A 14,877-nucleotide genomic window follows, 5' to 3' on the forward strand; every position below is an offset into this window, starting at 1 on the left:
GGCCATCCACAAGTCAAAATTTCGAGTTACCTCAAAATTAAAAAGAATTTCATATAAATCTAATCTGATGTGTTCAAAGTTTCTGTGACAAAAATGAATCGACCCAGCACAAAAATCTGTTTCTTACACAGTGGGCACAATCTCTGAGGAAGAACACAAGGGTGCAGACAAGATGTTGAGCCCAGATAGGCGCTTCAGTTTATCAAACTTTTGAAAGATTTTGAAAAAATAAAATAAAAACAGCAAGACTTCTTCAGATGGTAGTGATTCATTTATTCCGGCCTATTATGAATGCCAGCCACAACCAAACCACACTTTCAAGCTGTCACATCCTCAAATCTGAGTAACTTGTACGGAAGACACAGTTTGTTCACATGAAACGCTGCAATAGAGCAATTCCTGAAGTAATTCACAACATCTCATAACACTTTGTTTTTAGAAATGCCTAACAGATTTTTATTCTCCCTATTTTAATCCAAACACAACATCATAACCCTAAGAAGGATGCCCCACATTAAAATGTAAACTTTGATGTCAGAGTGCAAATAGTTTAAAGGCATTTTTAGATAACACAGCGGCTATAACTAGGAAGAAAATATCTTTTGGATAAAGGGCATCAGCTGAGCTGCAGATCAGGCCTTTGACTTCGACTTAAAAAAAAGAGGCAAACATTTGATGCACAACACCATTTATAAAAAGTGTGATCTTTAAAGAGAGGCAGTGAGGCTTGTTTGTAGCAGCACAGATAATGTTATGTATCTAAATCTAATTTGTGGTCACCAATTTTCTTTATAGCAATGACAAAGGTTTGCAAAAGTTTAACAGGAACAGATCAACGCCAGCTCCTGTACATGTGCTGTCACTTTGGGTTTCTTGCCCACTGAGATCTTCTATAGAAAAAACAAAACCCCTTATAACTCACCTAACTGTTCATGTTTTACTGATTAAATCGAACACGAATTTTGAGAATAAAGCGTGTCATTAAAACAAACAAAAAACAAGCCGGGCATCTGTTAATTCTTCTCAAATGTCTGTGTTTATGATAGATTATAATCATCTTTGGGTCTTTAAACGCTTATGAGAAAAAAATAATTCAAAGATGCTGTGGACTCTTGGGACTGGAAATTAATTCAACAATTACTATTTCTACTCGACATTTAAAGCCTTGTGAAATTTTTTAAATGTATTCAAAGTGTTCACAGCAACTAGCGCAGTGATTTATTTGACATTTCTCCGTCTGGCTTATTGAACTGAAATACTTTACTCATAGTTTATATGAGTATGTAGCATCCAGTCTGAGCAGTGCTTGTTATTGCACTGGGATTACAGTACACACTGACCTGAGGTTAATCCAATAATTTGGGATTTTCAAGGTTAACTTCATTTTAAGAGCTCTATATACACTAAACTTGTTAAACTCTCATTTAAACTATAAACATGCTTATGGCTGGTATGCTAACTGAAGTTTTAAATCATGATAATATCAGAATAATAGGTGGCTTTTTATCAGTGTAGTGTTTGCTACACCCTTGGTAGAATAAGAAAATAGTGCTATTAATTGCATAAAAGGTTTACAGCACCTGTTAGATATATTAAAACATTTATATTTAGAAGCAGCATCTACTAATATGCAAACTAAACCAAACGCACACACACACACTAAACACCTGAGCATCCGTGCACTCGTATCAACTGAAGACAAACATGGTGTTTTGAGATTATGTTGCTTAAATAAAAGTAAATACTGATAGTGGATGAGGTTCAGGTGGGGAGGCTTGTGTTGTGTGCTTATTTTAAACCTTCCATTCATATCTAAAGATTAGTACTTCATTAAAATAACTACACTCTTAATAGAGAGAATAATGTGAAAGCTAATATTAGAGTAAGACTGGGTTTTATGCTACTGGCGAATGAGATATGCTGTCATGTATAGAAATGCCATGACACGAGAGAAAAAAAGCTATGCATGACCACAGGTGTTCACGGTGACTTTGGGTTACGCTGGGATGAAGCTGCATTTTTGGCAGAAAAGTGGCTTACAGGTTAGCACTGACTGACAGCGTGAATTTGATGGTCCTGTGCTCAGGCATGGCACAGGTTTCCACTGGCCCCGCAGGAGGCAGCGATAGTGCAGTTCTTCAGGATGGGGCCGAAGTGGGAGGCTGCGTTGGGGCCAGCCTCTCTGGGAGGGAAAGGCTTCATGGTGGAAAGGATGAGGGCCAGACACTCTGCCACGTTTTTGTTCGGGGCACAGGCCAGAGCTGGCGTGTGGCCTGCAGAGGATAAAAAGGCAAATCAGTAACCCACACAATCCTCCGCAGGTTGAACATACCTGCTTTGGTATTCTTATCACAGAAATATAATCCCAACCTACCTTCCTCATCTACAGCCATGACTGCTGCTCCTCTGCTCAGTAACACCTGCACAACAGTCGCCAGGCCTTTCCTTGCTGCAATGTGAAGCGGCCTGCATGAGAATAAAAGGTCTGACTACAGTGCACTGAGGGCAGATTAATCTACAGTGAGATTTATGTTTTTCAGAACAGACATTTAGATTTATCACATTTTTTCACTTTGTCTGCTGGACCCCTGGTGTGAGGTGTTTGTGCTGATATGCATTATGTGCTAACAAAGGCCTGTAGAGTCTGAGATGTTGCTCTTAGGGTTTTAGTCATTTCTCTGAGCATTGAACAGTCTTTCCTTGGGATGAATTTGCTGGGACATCCACTCCTGGGTAGATTAGTAGTGTTTTAAATGTATTCAACGTGAATAATCTTTATCACTGCAGAATGATGAACTTCAGATTGTTTTGAAATTACCTTCTGATCATTCCCAGACAGATGAGCAGCAAGAATTGCTTCTCTGAAATCACTGCTGATGATTACCTCCATTGCATCGTGTTAACACACACCTGAATGCACCAGAGCGGCAAAACGGCGAAAACCTTCGCTTTTATAGAGCTGCTCATGCTTGCTGAGAATCAGTTAATCAATTGTATTTGATTAGCAGCACCTTGAAGCAGGAAGAGTGCGCTTTTCACTCACTGGTTCTGCTTGGCTTAAGTTTTGTTTAAATATGATGTAGTGTAATAGGTCACGTGACATTATATTACTCAATTTTAAGACCTGCTAAGGATAAGACTATTTTTATTTTGTCAGGGAGGGTGTATTTTCGTTTTACAATGATTATATGTTTCTGAGCTTCCAGTGTGGCCAGCCAATAATACTTGGACTGCAAACAGAAACCAGAAACTTTCTAGTGCCAAAAATCTTCTACAGACTCTGCAGATAACTGTTTCTGGAGATCAATTGGCTGCTACGTGAAGACAACTCACATTTGGAGAGCGTTGTTTCTTGCATTTATGAGTGAGGAATCGGTGATCTCTCCCAGGATTAACAAGGCACACATCTCATGACCCTGCAGAATAAGGCATGTTAATGTTGTTAAAACCATCCACTGTATTTAGTGAAATTCAGAACCAGTACTTAGTATTATGAGCCACTGCAGATTTCATACAAGAAAAACTACTATTATAATTAGTTCAAATTAAATCACAATTATACTCCAGACAGGCTGACAAACAACAGTTATGATACATTTTAAACTTGATTTTCATGCATTACACTTTTAATCACCTCATGAGACGGATGTTAAACTGATCTCCTGCTACACTCATGCAACTATTTGTGTGACACTGCATGCATTTAGTGCACCCATTTGTTTGTGTGTATGGGACCTTGCTGCAGGCCAAGTGAAGGGCCGTGTTGTTATTGAAATCCACCAGGGTCAGGTCTGGGGTCGCTTTGTTCAGCAAGAACTCTGAAATACAGGAAGTAAACATCAACAAACCCAGACTACCATACCTCAAGCTGTTGGTTGGTGATTTCACATGACAGTGCAACAGTGGAACAAACTGGTTTATCAAAAGAAGCCGTCAGTGAGGGATGTGAGAAAGTTCCAAATAGTCTAGATAGTTTTTAAAGGTTTCCAGGTGCAGAAAGGAACAAAAGCATTTCAAAGGACTTCCTTGTTTCACACATACCAACAGCTCTGGTCTGTCCACAGGCAGCAGCAACCATCAGAGCAGAGCATCCACAGTGGTCCACAGCATTAACCTGTGCTCCCTGGGCCAGAACCAGCTGGAGCCCAGCAACGTTCCCTGAATATGCAGCGGCATGCAGCGGGGTCCTGAACCCAAGCAAGGTACACATCAAAATACTAGATAAGTAGACATGTTCACAGCCCACGAAGGAGAAAACACTGTCCGGTTTGTGAAAGGTGATGCAACATTTTTTAATTAAAATCATTAAAACAGAATCATACAAAATAACTAGTAGCTCTAGTAGTAGTATCAGTATCTCTTCAGCAGCCTAGAGTATGTTTATGTAACATAGAGAAAATAAAAATCATACTTTACATCTCACATTAGGCCACTTTTAAATGAGTAGCAATCATAAGAAAATAATTTGAGTGGTGTATTGTGACTGCTGGGAAATGTATGCCAAGTGTAAAATAAACCTAAAACTATTACATTAGCTTTACTGACACCTACTGGCTGTGTTGTATGAAATGGGTTCGAAAAGGAAAGTCACCTACCTTCCTTTGGTGTCACTAATGGTGACAATTTGAGGGCCAACAGTCTTCACTAGAAGGTCTGCTGCAGCTTCATGCCCTTTAACTCTGCATGTGGCAAAAAGAGGTGTTTAAAATTTGAAGAACTACACTAAATTTATTTAAACTGACTTCTAAAAAGCGTGTGTGCACATATTAAACTCACAGAGCACAGTGCAATGGGGTGAAGAGACTTCCTTCCTGGATGCTAAAAAGTTTGTTTTCAAGTAAAATGCGTAAACATCCTTCATGACCTGAGAAAGGTTGGAAACAAATAGACACATAATTGATGTTTCAGTTTTTATTTAAATGACTTAATGCACAATAAAACGGAGCATATCTTCATACAAAAAATAATGCATGAACGGGCAGGTCTATTGTGTTAAATCTGCTTAATTAAAAACTGCTGATTTGACATGAAGTGTTACTCTGATGTCTCACCGTGGTAGGCAGCCCAGTGAGTGGGTGTGTAGCCTTTGTAGTCCAGCATGGAGTCCAGAGGGTCAGCTTTCTTTGCAGCCTTTAGCAAACAGCAGAGCAGCTCCGTGTGACCACAGGACGCTGCGAGGTGCAGCGGGGTCCTCCCCTGAGAGTCTCGACTCAGAGCAGAAGCTCCATGTTCCAGCAGAGCGGACACACACTCCTCACTGCCCATCATGACCTGCAGGATGAGTACACAAGATATCATGTGACAGGAGGCATGAGGTGGGCGGTAAAGGTTTGATCTATATTTGCAATAATTGTTAAGGGCAATGAAAAAAAAAAAGTGATGTGCGACATGCACACACTCACAGCTCGGTGTAAAGCAGTAAAGCCTTGTTTGTCTGCAGCATCAGGCTTTGCATTTTTCTCCAGCAGTATGTGAACGCAGTCGGTGTGGCAACCGAGAGCTGCCAGCATGAGAGCCGTCCTGTACAACAAGCAGAATTCAGTTGTAGGCATGATTCTGTCACTTAAACTATCGGCTGACTTAGACTTATGTGGTGAATCTTTGTAGAACCTACAAGGCTGTTTTATAATCAGTGCCACAATACTGAGACTATTTTCTCCTTCTAGAAATTTGCTGAAATCTCTGAGTCCTTAAATTGATGTTATGATTGGTATTTTCTCCCTGAAAAATTAAAAAACTGCAGTGAAAAAGTAGCCAGAAATGCACAGGAGGAATCGACGGTAAGAAACAGGCCAATCACAATAGTCTCAGGCTGCATGACACAATGACTTTGGCTTCAGCTTTTCACAGAAGCATAAATCCCTTATGGTTTTTTGCATGCTTTAGCTGTTTTTTGTAGATGTTCAATACTTAATTGTGTATCTTCTTATTTTATTTTACTATCTAAAAAGACAATGTATTATCAATATACACAACTATTGCTTTAATGTCTGATAAAATCGGTTCCTTTCGGCGCTTACCTTGTTATCACCCAATCAGTATCAGTTTAATGAAAATTAAATATGGTTGGACCATGACACACACTGCTGAAGCCTATTTACTTTATAAGTGTCATGTCACAATAAATAATTAAAATCGGACACAACTAACCATGTTTATGTGACTAATAAATAAATAAATAAATACATGGAACACAAATTAAAAAATGCAAAGTGACTCACTGTCCCTGTGTGTCTGGGCTGTCAATGATGTCAGCACTTTGTTCCATGTTAACTAAAAGGAGGATACAGTCCACTTGGCCCTCAGCAGCTGCTCAGCAGAAGGGACACAAAGAAAAACACATTTGATCTTAAGTTTAAAAGAAAAAACAAATCTTAACCACAAAGTTGCAATGTTTACTTTGAGAACAACATCAACCCATATCCATCAATGGGGCACTAAAAAATGCAAGATAAACACACTTAAGCATTATTGTATGGACACAAACATGTACTGAGATGCACATACCTGCAGCGTGAAGAGCAGTCCACTTGTGCTTGTGCTCCTTCAGTGTGTAGGAGGCTTGATGTTTCAACAGTACTTCTACACATGGGGAGAAGCCTTTCTGAGCAGCGAGGTGGAGGGCAGTTTGGCCTTCAACGTCCCGCACATCCAGACTCACTAATGTCTCACAAAGCAAACGCAGAGCTTCACAGTGGCCAAAACATGCCTGCAGTGACAAAAGGCATGAAGACAATACAGTTGAAAGCAGGTAAACTAGCAGGACCTCTTTAAAAAAATTGCACAGTTTTAAAGTGTTTTACTTTATACTCACAGCTAAGTGCAAAGGACTGACTGGAACATTACTTTCAGCCTCCTCAAGACAGTTGAAAGAAATTTCCAAGAGCTGGAAAAGCAACAGAATTCGAAAAAGGTCCAGATTGCAGTTAGTTAAAAAGAAAATGTATGAACTAAATGAAAAATGAAAAGACACCACTGACCAGCTCTAAATGCTGTTTGTTCCCATAAGCAGCTGCATAGTGAACGGCACTGTATCCCTTGCTGTTCTTCAGAGTTGGGTTCGCCCCGTTGTCAAGCAAGTAGTCTAAACACCTGAATGAAATAAGTTCACAGTCTCAACACTTAAACATTACAAGAGTTTAATGTATGTTAATTTACACTTTGTGTCTTTGTGAACTAACATCAAGTTCCATTAAAGTCATTTTTTCTGACCTCTGATTTTGTTCTTATCAACTCTTTAAATAATTCCTGATAAAGAACATTACTAAAAGTTACCCAAACTACCTCCAATTGTCTGTGTAATTTTAACTTAAAATGATAATTACTCTAGATTCGGCATGGTAAAGCACAAACAGTATAATATATAAATGTGACTTATATGACTTACAGAGAGGCTTCATGTTGCTTTTCCACGTTGACATCTGAGTCAGAGTTTGGACTCCCTCTGTGGAAAAAAGATGAGCACTTTTTAAGCTACTTCAACAAGGTGCTGGAAACATTCCTCATATTGGTCCATAACAGCATCACACAGTTGCTGCTGATTTGTCGCCTGCACATCCACAGTGAGCATCTCTCAATCCACCACACTCCAAAGGTGCTTTACTGGAAGTCATCTGAGTGCAGTGAACTCATTGTCATGTTCAGGAAACCAAATTTCAAGCTTTGTCACAGATTGTATTATCTTGCTGGAAGGAGCCATCAGAAGATGAGTACACTGTAAACATCAGCAGGAGCTATACTCATGTAGGCTGTGGTGTTTAAAAAATGTTAATTGTTACAAAATGGTCCAAAGTGAGCCAAGAAAATTCTGCCACACCGTTACACCACCATCAGCAGCCTGAATGATTTATACAAGGCAGGATGGATCCATGCTTTCCTGTTGTTGAGTGAAATGTGCAAATTTAAAATGTCAGTAAAGACTCTTACCCACAGAAGGTGTGTGAAGCAGCAGCATAGTGCAGGGGGTTGCAGCCCGTCAGATCCAGCTCATTGACATCTGCACCAGCTCTCACCAGGGAGATGGTGCACTGGCTGTTCCCATTTGCTGCAGCGTAGTGCAGAGGAGATCTGCAAAGCAAAACAGGACACATTAGGTAACACCAAAGTTCAGTTCTTACATCCAGCCACGCAGGACTACTTACCTTCCCAAATTGTCCTTTATATCCAGCTCAGCACCGCTGCTTAACAGCAAATTAACACACTCGACATTCCTGCAAAATAATAAAACAAAGACTTCAACTGAGAACCAAGTGTCTTACAAGTGCAGTGCACAGCTCACAAATATTTCTGAAGTTTATCATTTAAGCTCATTTTCTGTTGATTTATTTCTGCCTCAAACCTTCTCGGAAAACAACACAACCAATAATTGGCATTACGATCTTTACAATAGTTTTACCCTCCTTTGACATTCATACTGTATCACCGACTGACCTCTGTGTTGTGGCTGAACAACACAGAAAATTCACAAGATTACTATGTTCCGAAATGAATTTACACAGCTACTGATAATCAGTAATACTGGTCATTTATGGATGGACTCATAATTCAGGCTTCTATTGACAGGTGCACGAGAACAAAATAGAGCCAGCTATTAAAAGCATTTACTTAGACTCTCCACCACTCACCCTCCAGATGCAGCTGCATGCAGGCACGTCCTTCCATGATCATCTAACATGTTTATGTCAAACCCCACACTTTGGTCATTTGTCAGCATTGGTGCCATGTTGTAAAATTGCCCTGAACAAAGATGAACAACAGAAACGACCTGGTGTTAGTAATTAAAATGTAACAACAAAAGAGATGTGATTCTGAAACGGGGTGACTCAAAACAGATTCTCACCGTTAGACAGTAACTTGCGACAACAGTCTGGAAAACCGTAGAGTGCCGCCAAATGCAGTGGAAGCATCCCATTAATTCCCTGTCTGCAGAGATCATGACATTGTTACGTTTGGTAAGTATGTGCCAAGTTGGAAAGCTACTTAAGAGCGACAGAGTCACTGCAATAGGGTTGCGAGGAGGCAAGGATGTCATAATTTTGAATATATTTTATACAACTGATCAATGACTCACAGACCTACCTGCCTTTATCAGCACCATTTGTCAGCAGAGTACTGACCAGCAGCTCCTGACCGTGTCTGGCAGCAACATGAAGAGGAGCGTTTCCATTAATGTCGACACAATCGATCTCTCCCCCTGCGTAAGTTGGGGGGGAAATGCGTGGATAGGTCTCTCTCGAGCTTAGAGACTTTAAGAACCCTTTTCAGTATCAGTCAAGTTACACAAAATTTTGCACTTTGTTACCATTTTGGATGAGAATCTGCGAGCCAGTGAAGCGTCCGTGCATTGCAGCCATATGTAAAGGGCTCATGCCTTTCTTATTCTGATTATTAGACATAAAGAAAACATTCAGTCCTCCAGCCAATGATCACCCTCAACCAATATGTGATTATTTTCTTATTTATCATCTTTTTAACCTGTACGTTGACATCAGCACCATTGTTGACTAGGAGCTCAAGACACAACACCCCGCTGGAGGAGGCGGCTGCCAGATGTAATGGTGTGTTGCCGTTGTAGTTGGGTTGGTTGATGCTGGCGCCACTATTCACCAGTTCAGTGGCCACAGTGTCTTGGCCTGTGTGACAGGCCATGTGGAGCGCTGTGTTCCCAAAAATGTTGGGCTCATCAATCTGGAAGCAGATACCAAAATATATAAACAAATACATAAACCATGGAGTATAAAACAGTTTGCTATAAATGACAAGAGCCATATGCCCAAGAAATACTGCAGATTATATCAGTGGACGGCTGACGTAGATCATTATATGTGAGGTATGAAAAAAGAAATAAAAAATGTAAAGAAGTATCTATCCCTTCCAGATTTCATATTTCAGATCATCAAAAAAAGTAACATTAGACAGATAACCTGAGTAAATACAAACTGCAGTCTTTAAATTATAATTTTTTTTATTATGCATATAAAGCTATCTAAACCCTGTGTTAAAAATACTATTATAGCCATTTATAAATGGCTAAAAATGGAAATAATAACCCTCTCTAGACTTATCATCAGCTGTTGAGTTCCTCGCTGCATGATGCGTTTCTTTTTGAGATCTTTTCGCCGGCTTCACTTTGTTAGACAGGTTCCATTTAAGTGACTTCTTGATTCAGCAGGTCTGGCACTAATCAGGCCTAATCAGTGCAGTAGTGAACTTGAACTCAGCTTTCCAAAAAAAGATAATTATCCAGAGTTATTTCATAGTGCAACAAGGGCGGGCATTAACTTTTTCACACAGGGCCAGGTATGTTTGGATGTTTTTTTTTCTCTTCATAATCGAAATCATTAAAAATCATCATTTAAAAACTACATTTTGTATTTACCCTGGTAATTCTGTCTAATTCTGTCTAATTAAAACAATTGAATTATGATCTGAAAGATGTAAGTGTGACATATGTGCGAAAAAAAAAAATCAAGAAGGGGGCAAGTACTGAATTTATGCGTCTATTTTGGATTCACTCACAATGCAGCAATATAAGTGTTGGTACAGCCAGGAAAACAACATAAAGCCAATCCTGGAGCTCCACACAACACAAGTTATTTATGTCTAACCTTTTATCAAACCATTTATTATCACTGACTGTCTGGTTTTGGGTTTATTATTGAGTAGAAAGTGTCTCAATATCTTAATTCTGAAAAAGAAACTCAGCAGAAAGCTTAAGCATATTTAAAACTCTTTGGCCTGCACATAATAAACCAAACACTAAAAAAATACTAACTATATCCTCCTATATCCTAATGGAAATGTATTTTTGGTCTATATCTTTTGATTTATTTAAGCTAACCTACTAAGTCCTGATGTGCTGAACAGAGGACATCTTGGCCTTTTCATACACATCTCATGGCCTCTTTTAGCGCCAAAGAGGCAGGAAATCACAACAAAAAGTTCAACTGAAAGATACTTTTTTCCTTCGGTTTTTAGGAGGATATAATGTAGGAGAAGCGTTGTATCCCAACTACAGTCGACTTTACCTCCACCCCCAGTCTCAGCAGATATTTGACTACGTCTAAATGTCCGCCGGCAGCTGCGACGTGGAGTGGAGTGTAACCACGCTTGTCTTTGCACATGACATCTCCACTGCGAGATAACAGCAGCTTCACAACCTCCAAATGTCCTTAAAAAAAGAGAAGAAAAAGAGAGAGAGATTCATATTTACTACAAATATATGTGACGCTAGTACATCTCAACACTTGCTAGTTACACAGCTGGATTAAACGGCACACAGTCTGGCCAACAGCGGGTCCCATTTGAACACACTCAGGATTGAATGATAAGCCAAATAACTAACATATTATTATTTTACTTTACAAATATGTAACAGCTTGACCATGTACTGTTTAAAATTTTGAAGTTATTTTTTGTAATTGCCCTCTGCAGAACTGAACTGAAACTTTCAGCACCTCTTCAGGGAGTGTCTCAAAACATTTTTGGATGGGTGCCGCTCTTTATCTGTGCCAATGAATGTTATTACCTTCACCAGGGAGGTTATGTTTTTGGTTGCATTTGAATGTATGTGTCTTATCTTGTCTGTAAACAAGAAAAGTTTTGAATGAATTCTGATAAAACTTCAAGGTCAACTGAATAATTTACTGGTCGAAAATTGACAGAAAGCCTTATAACTTAGAAACTATGATTGTTACAAGCGTGGTGTGTATTGTCAACATATAGAGACTACTGTATAAAGATTTAAAATATGTCACATTTAATTTGACGTATCCCCTCCTTTTTGTTAAAGGACTCTTGCACACTTACAATTGTGTCTTCAGCCTAGCACCAAACATAAACTGGTGATGACACAAGAGCGCGTTATTTTATCCCAAAAGCATCCCACTGTTGAGGTCGAGGCCAGTCCCTTCCAGTTTGTACATACTGATAGTTACTAGAAGACTTCTGTTATTCTTTAAAACTCATAAAAAAATTTAATTCAAGATGCATTTGTATCTGGTAGGAGTGCCTCTACTCACCGAGGGATGCAGCCCAGTGGACTGCTTGTCTTTCCTTCTTGTCCTTGGCAGATGCATTTGCACCTTTACGCAGGAACAAGTTCACCATCTGTTAAAGGCACAATGTCAGCCACTTCATCTATGCTGATAAATACAACCTAACAGGTAAATCTTTTAAACATGCTGCAACAATTACCCAAACCCCAAAAACATATCATTTGGTTTCCTAATGGAAATCAATGTAAAATGTTATATATAATAATATACAACATCATAAATGTAACCTAAAAAATACACCAAATAAATAGATAGCCTTTAATAGATTTAAAATCGTTAAACATCATTTAGAAGATTCTTCAGCTTACCTCCCCATGACCATTGTGCGCTGCATGATGTAGCGGTGTCCTTCCTGACTTGTCAGTTACATCCAGGCTGCAAACATGTGGTATCAGGGCTTTGGCACAGCCTGTAGCCCAGTTTGCAGCTGCCATGTGCAAGGGTGTATGCCAGAACTTGTCCCGTGCATTAACCTCTACTTTGTGTTTCAGCAATAGCTCCACAGCCCTCTGACAGGAAAAACAAAATTAAATAAAACGATAAGTCTAACATTAAGATCTAACTGTCACTGACTTTTTAAAATCCATTTGACAATAGGAATGTACTTCATTTCTTGAGGCAGCTGCTCGGTGTAAAGGAGTCAGCAACCCCTGGTCCTTGGCATTGACATTTGCACCTGTAAGAAAGCACAAAAAAACAAAAGTAGGTTATATTGCTTATGCAGTTTTGAGGCATTACTGTTCTTTTGCACACAACTAATTAATATCAGTCTTTTCAACAAATATTTTATTCTTACAACAACACAGTTTTTTTACCTGAACTAATGAGTAGGTCCATAACAATGACATCGCCCATATAAGCAGCAGCATGTAGTGGTGTGCTTTGTTCTTGGTCCTGAGATTTAAAAAAAATATATATAATTATAGCCTGACCCCAAATTAAATGTGAAATCGCAAGTAGCCTTTGGCATGCTGTAACACAACTCCTGAATTAAAACTGTGTAACACTACCAGTGAGTTGACATCTTCTTTGTTGTTCAGTAAAAATGTCACATCTTCTGTGTTCCGGCTGAATATGGCCTGGACCAATGGGGACTGAAAGAAAAACTAGACGTGTAGTACGGGTAAACCAAACAACCTTTTTTGTAGACATATACATATAGGTCCAAATCAACATGAAAAACAAACTCTTTCATCAAAGTTATATTTTTAATGCTAAAATATAAGTAATGTGGTTATCCACAAAGTTTCAAATTTACTTTTTACAAAAAAAGCAGAAAAATTGTAAAGCACATCATTAGTTTTTGATTAAGATACAAAATTAAAGTCACTGACTTACAGTCCTAAATGGAAAAAAACTAGGTTTAGTTGTTGAATGACTTATCTGACTTCTCAGATAAAGTGCAGGCTCAAATTTAGGTAGGAAACTGTGAATTTAGTTTATCTGCCCATCTGCCTGACCAACTACATAATTTTTGTTTTACATTTTTTGGACAGATTTCTAAAAATATTAGATTAGATTAGATAAAACTTTATTAATCCCTCGGGTGGGTTCCTCCGGGAAATTCGGTTTCCAATAGCACAGCACCAACAGAAGTTACAGAACGTGAGCAGAATACTATATATATATATATATATATATATATATATATATATATATATATATACATACACACACACACACACACACACACACACACACACATGGAAAGACGACAATGACCCAGTTGACTTTCATAAAAGTCTAACTAGATTTATGAAGCCTGCCAAAAAAAAAAAAAAAGAAAAAAAAAGAAAAAAAAAGAAAGAAGGATTTTAACTTGTCACTTATGTCACTAATGAAAAAGAAACCAAACTGTCTCGAGCACGTCCACCCACATATCCATTTTCTTCCTACTGGGAATATTCAGAATGCAGTGGCACGTAATTTAGCGTAGACTAATCAAATCTAAACACCGTACAAACGACGAATATATGTGAAATGCATATTTACAATACTTTTTGTAGGTTTTCGACTGTTTACCAGGAATACCAATGATCACAATGATACAGATTTTTAAGTACACTGCAAAATGCATCAGACATCTAATTCTACACAAACTCATGGTGCAAAAATCCAGTTTGAACGACATGTATTTTTACAGGGTGAGGAGCCTGTGACATTAGCCATCCTTGCAGAAAACTTTGCTCGTCACGCCGCTAACATGACTAGCCAGCTGATTGCAGTTGTGAGAACCGGCAGGTTATCTAATGTTAACTTCAGAAAAAGCTGTATTTACTACCTGGTCCTTGATATTTCTTAACTCCATATCCCAATCACCCGTGAAGAACCTTCACTGATACTTGGAGTGAACTTGACTACATTGCAATCAATAAGTAGCAGCTAATTTAGCTTTAGCTTAGTTAGCAGCTGTGATTGTATATACAGCAAAACTCCCAGAACATCGCGAGAAAAGTTGAAGAAACGTGATTTAACAGTTTTTTTTTTCTTTGACTCTCTTTGACGTAATGTCAATATTAGTAAGGTTAGTAATGTTAACTTTGGTCTGATGTTTGTTCTCGGATTTTTTAAATAAACATTTTAATTTTATTTATGTAATTTTGGTTTAAGCTAAATCTGCTATTAACTTGTTTCCTAAATCCTGGGAAAATATTTTGCCTTTAACCCAGCTGCATTTATTTTACTCATGACATTCCCCATTTTTTTTCTAACTACAATAATCATTTTACTTACTGATAAAAACTTTACCAACTTTTTAAACCCGGCAGGTTACGCTAAGGGCAAAAAAATAAATAAAATCCCGATGACGTCACTACTTATA

The 14,877-nt window shown here is 38.6% G+C and overlaps 1 protein-coding gene across 3 annotated transcripts; it reads right to left on the bottom strand.

The window, feature by feature from the left end:
- Nucleotides 1-405: 405 nt before the first annotated feature.
- On the bottom strand, nucleotides 406-14,500 carry ankrd52b (ankyrin repeat domain 52b). Of its 3 annotated transcripts, none has more exons than XM_005469411.3 (28): nucleotides 14,338-14,500; nucleotides 13,067-13,150; nucleotides 12,872-12,950; nucleotides 12,662-12,732; nucleotides 12,365-12,565; nucleotides 12,021-12,108; nucleotides 11,028-11,170; nucleotides 9,475-9,687; nucleotides 9,302-9,380; nucleotides 9,079-9,193; nucleotides 8,840-8,922; nucleotides 8,625-8,736; nucleotides 8,142-8,210; nucleotides 7,927-8,067; nucleotides 7,388-7,444; nucleotides 6,981-7,092; nucleotides 6,815-6,886; nucleotides 6,508-6,709; nucleotides 6,222-6,309; nucleotides 5,403-5,520; nucleotides 5,052-5,271; nucleotides 4,777-4,864; nucleotides 4,596-4,679; nucleotides 4,042-4,187; nucleotides 3,736-3,818; nucleotides 3,334-3,416; nucleotides 2,375-2,466; nucleotides 406-2,273 (listed from the first exon to the last, which is right to left on the bottom strand). In XM_005469411.3, exons 1-28 carry the CDS (start codon nucleotides 14,362-14,364, stop codon nucleotides 2,083-2,085), a joined length of 3,141 nt encoding a protein of 1,046 aa, XP_005469468.1. In that variant the 5' UTR covers nucleotides 14,365-14,500; the 3' UTR covers nucleotides 406-2,082. The 3 variants fall into 3 exon arrangements, 2 of the variants coding, with proteins under 2 accessions (XP_005469468.1, XP_019214534.1); XM_019358989.2 differs by having other exon boundaries at nucleotides 13,067-13,162; XR_002062176.1 differs by lacking the exon at nucleotides 406-2,273 and having other exon boundaries at nucleotides 3,635-3,818; nucleotides 13,067-13,162.
- Between the last annotated feature and the right edge of the window lie 377 nt (nucleotides 14,501-14,877).

The sequence above is a fragment of the Oreochromis niloticus genome, linkage group LG5 (assembly GCF_001858045.2).
Source record: "Oreochromis niloticus isolate F11D_XX linkage group LG5, O_niloticus_UMD_NMBU, whole genome shotgun sequence".
Classification (NCBI taxonomy): Eukaryota; Metazoa; Chordata; class Actinopteri; order Cichliformes; family Cichlidae; genus Oreochromis; species Oreochromis niloticus.